Source organism: Oxyura jamaicensis, chromosome 20 (assembly GCF_011077185.1).
Source record: "Oxyura jamaicensis isolate SHBP4307 breed ruddy duck chromosome 20, BPBGC_Ojam_1.0, whole genome shotgun sequence".
Classification (NCBI taxonomy): domain Eukaryota; kingdom Metazoa; phylum Chordata; class Aves; order Anseriformes; family Anatidae; genus Oxyura; species Oxyura jamaicensis.
Window position 1 is genome coordinate 14,345,627 of NC_048912.1, and position 3,138 is coordinate 14,348,764.

Here is a 3,138-nt window from a genome sequence, read left to right on the forward strand (position 1 = left end):
GGCACCGCCCGGTTATAGCGCGGTCACGCGGCGGCCGCCGCCGCCCCTATATAGCGCGGGGCGGGGGGCGCGGCACCGGCACCGGCACCGGGAGCGGGTCCGGGAGCGGCGGTGGCAGCGGTGAGCGCGGGGACCGGGACCGGGACCGGGACCGGGACCGGGACCGGGACCGGGCACCCAGCAGCCTCCGTTAGCGGCTGTCCCGGGAAGGGAGGGGATAGGAAGTGGGGGTCCCAAGCCCCGGAGCGCGGGGGTGGTCCCGGGGGGGTGTCCCGGGGGTCCCGTGCCACTGATCCCGGGAGTCCCGTCCCCGGAGGAAGGGGTCCCGTTAAGGACGGGCTCGGTCCCGGTCTTCGGGGGGGGGTGGAACTGGGGGGCTCCATCCCCACGAGGGCGCTGCCCCAAGTCCGGGGGGTTCCCACCTGCAGGGCTTTTGGGGGGGTCGGTGGGGTGGCGGGGGGGTCCTCGTGGCGGGGACCCCATCCCCGGGGGTGTCACCCTCAGGGGCAGGGGTCCCCCTTCCCCCCCGCTCCCCCCCCCGTGGTGCGGAGCCCGTCGGGTGCCCCCTGACGTTGGGGGGGCGGGGGGGGGTTGGGGGGGGGGGGGGGGGTCCTTTTTGCAGGCATCCGGCCCCCCCCGGAGCGGCTGCCATGCGGCTCAGGATGATTTCGGCTGCCTCCGTCCTCGTCCTGCTCTTCCTGCCCTCGGAGACCTGCTCGCCCCTGCAGTGGCCCCGCAGGCTGCCCGTAGCCCCCCAACCCAGCTGGGAGCTGTGGCCGGGAGCCCCACGACCCCCGGTGCCCGCCGGCAGCCCCCAGCCCCACGGACAGCCCCGGCTCTGCCAGCCCCGGGGGGCAGCGCCCACCACGGCCCCCCCGCATCCCCCGGGCGCTGCAGGCGGGCAAGAGGCGAGAGGGGAAACCCAACTCGTTGGACCTCACCTTCCACCTCCTGCGCGAGTTCCTGGAGATGTCCCGCGAGGAGAGACTGGCCCAGAAGGCGCTGAGCAATAAGCTGCTGCTGCAGAGTATAGGGAAGTGACCGGGAGGGGGGGCTGAAGGGGACCCCACCCCATAGCGAGCACCCAAGGGTGGCCGCGGTGGAGCAGACCGGGGGCTGGACCCTCCCGCCCACCCATGGGACCCCCCCTGGCCGCATCCCGCGTGCTGCCCCTGCGGTTGTGCATTAAAGTCGCCCTCGCACCTGCCCCGCTGCCGTGCTCTCACCTTCCCCCGGCCCTGATGTGCTTCCCCGTGCTTCGGGGGGGGGGGTCCCTGGGTCCGAGCCCTCCCTGGCGCAGGGGGCTGGCGAGGGGCTGGAGGTGACGTTGGGACTGGGTTAAAGCATCCCAGCCATCCGCACACAGGTCCTCCACTGGGGGGGGGGGGACCAGGAACCCCCCCATGGTGTCCCCTGCACCCCTCCAGCCACTTTGCAGACAGGGTTTGGGGGCAGTGACACTGCACCAGCTGCGGGTACGGGGTGTTCGCTCCCGTCCTGGATCTGCTCGGTCCCTGCAGCCCCCAGCCGGGTGCTCCCAGACCCCGTGTGCGCTTTCTGCAGCTCGCTGCTGTCACCAGAAGTCAAGAAATTCCACCCAGAAAGATGGGGAAAAAAAAAAAAAAAAAGGTGCAGCGTTGGCACCTTGCAGGTGTTGGAGGATGGCTCTGGGGATGGAAACGGGAGCGCAGCCCCACGCGCGTTGGTGGCCAGACCCAGTTCCCGGGTGGAAGGCAGCAGGGCCGGGGGCTGCGTCCTCCTGTGCTCTGGTGCTGCGATAAATCCCATGGGGGGGGGGGGGGTGGGAGCCCAGGGGGGCAGAGGGGGCTGCGGCAGGGTCGGGGCTGCCCCTGGGTGCACCCCGAGGCCGGATCCTGCCCCAGCCGGATTTGGGGAGCCGGCGCTGGCCCTGGCTCACAGCGGCGGTGACGCTCAGCGTGCGCATCCCCGGCCAGCGAGCCCAGAGGGTGTTGGGGTGACGGGGGCAGCCCGGAGCTGCAGCGTGGGGCTACACACGAACACACACAGACACACGCGTGCACACAAAAAGCTGCCCCGTGCAGGAGGAGCGCGGTCAGGCTGCGTTCGCACCGGACGCCTCGCGTCGAAAGCTGTTAACGCTCCCTGAGCGGGCTGTGGGCTGCTTTTTTTCCCCCCCAGAAAAGTCCATTTTCTCCCATTAAAAAGGAAAGGTAAGGAATACATAAAAGCAGTAATTACCTCAAGGAAAAGGAGGAACAGGTTGTTAAAACAGAGGCAATGACGCAGCCTGAGGCAGGTGGCGCAGCTCGGGAGCGCTGGTAACCCTCTCTGGAAAGCTGGGGGGGTCCCGGCTGCAGGGGGGGGCATGGTGTAACGCCCCCCCTGCCTCCAAGGCACCCTGTTACGGCAGCCTGATGGGTGCACAGCTGCTCTGGGGGCTCCCCTAGGGCTGCAGCACCAGGGGCAGCAGCTCTGGGGGTGCTTTTCCTTCTTGGGGCTCGGAAGGGCTGCGCCGCTCAGCATCGCGCACCGGTGGGTTGGGGTGCGCTGCTGCACCGGGGACAGGGGGGACCTCTGGGGTCCCAGAGACGAGGGAGCGTGAAATGAGGGCAGAAATCAAGATAAAAGCTCAGCACATACCTAGGAGATGCTCCGAGGAGGAACGCGTGCTTAACTGCAGCAGCACTGGCTCGGCTTCGTTGTGACCCCAGCCCCACCGGGGGGTGGGCACCGAGGTTCTCGCGCATCCCCCGGTAGCAGGAGAGGTCTGAGTACCAGAGCACCACTCACCACGCGCTTGCCTTAGGACAGTGAAACCCCAATGCTCAATCTTTGGTAGGACAAACCCTTACCTGAGGCACTTTGTTGGCCCTGCTGCAGCACCAACAGGCTGAGAGCTGGGCAGAGCTGGTAGGGAAGGGGAAGCCCGGCACTTCCCCACCACTGCGGACAGCGGAAACGCTGTCGATCGAAGGGCACCACGTTGCAGGGTTAACTCGGAGGAGCCCACGCACAGGGAACTCACTGAGGACATCTGTGGCCCCACGCGGCGGGGCTGTGCTACCTCCTCCTGACTCTGGGACTCACGGGAACCTCCCAGGGGCTCTCGGTGACAGATCCGGGCACGGGGGTAAGGAAGGAAGCAGCCCAGACGTA

At 68.5% G+C, this 3,138-nt stretch overlaps 1 protein-coding gene across 1 annotated transcript; it reads left to right on the top strand.

Moving 5' to 3' along the window:
- The first annotated feature begins 99 nt into the window (after nucleotides 1-99).
- LOC118176591 (corticoliberin-like) lies at nucleotides 100-1,110 on the top strand. Its single transcript, XM_035343641.1, is given in 3 exon segments — nucleotides 100-120; nucleotides 643-862; nucleotides 864-1,110. Coding segments are annotated over 2 exon segments (390 nt in total). The 5' UTR covers nucleotides 100-120; nucleotides 643-650; the 3' UTR covers nucleotides 1,042-1,110.
- Nucleotides 1,111-3,138: the final 2,028 nt, after the last annotated feature.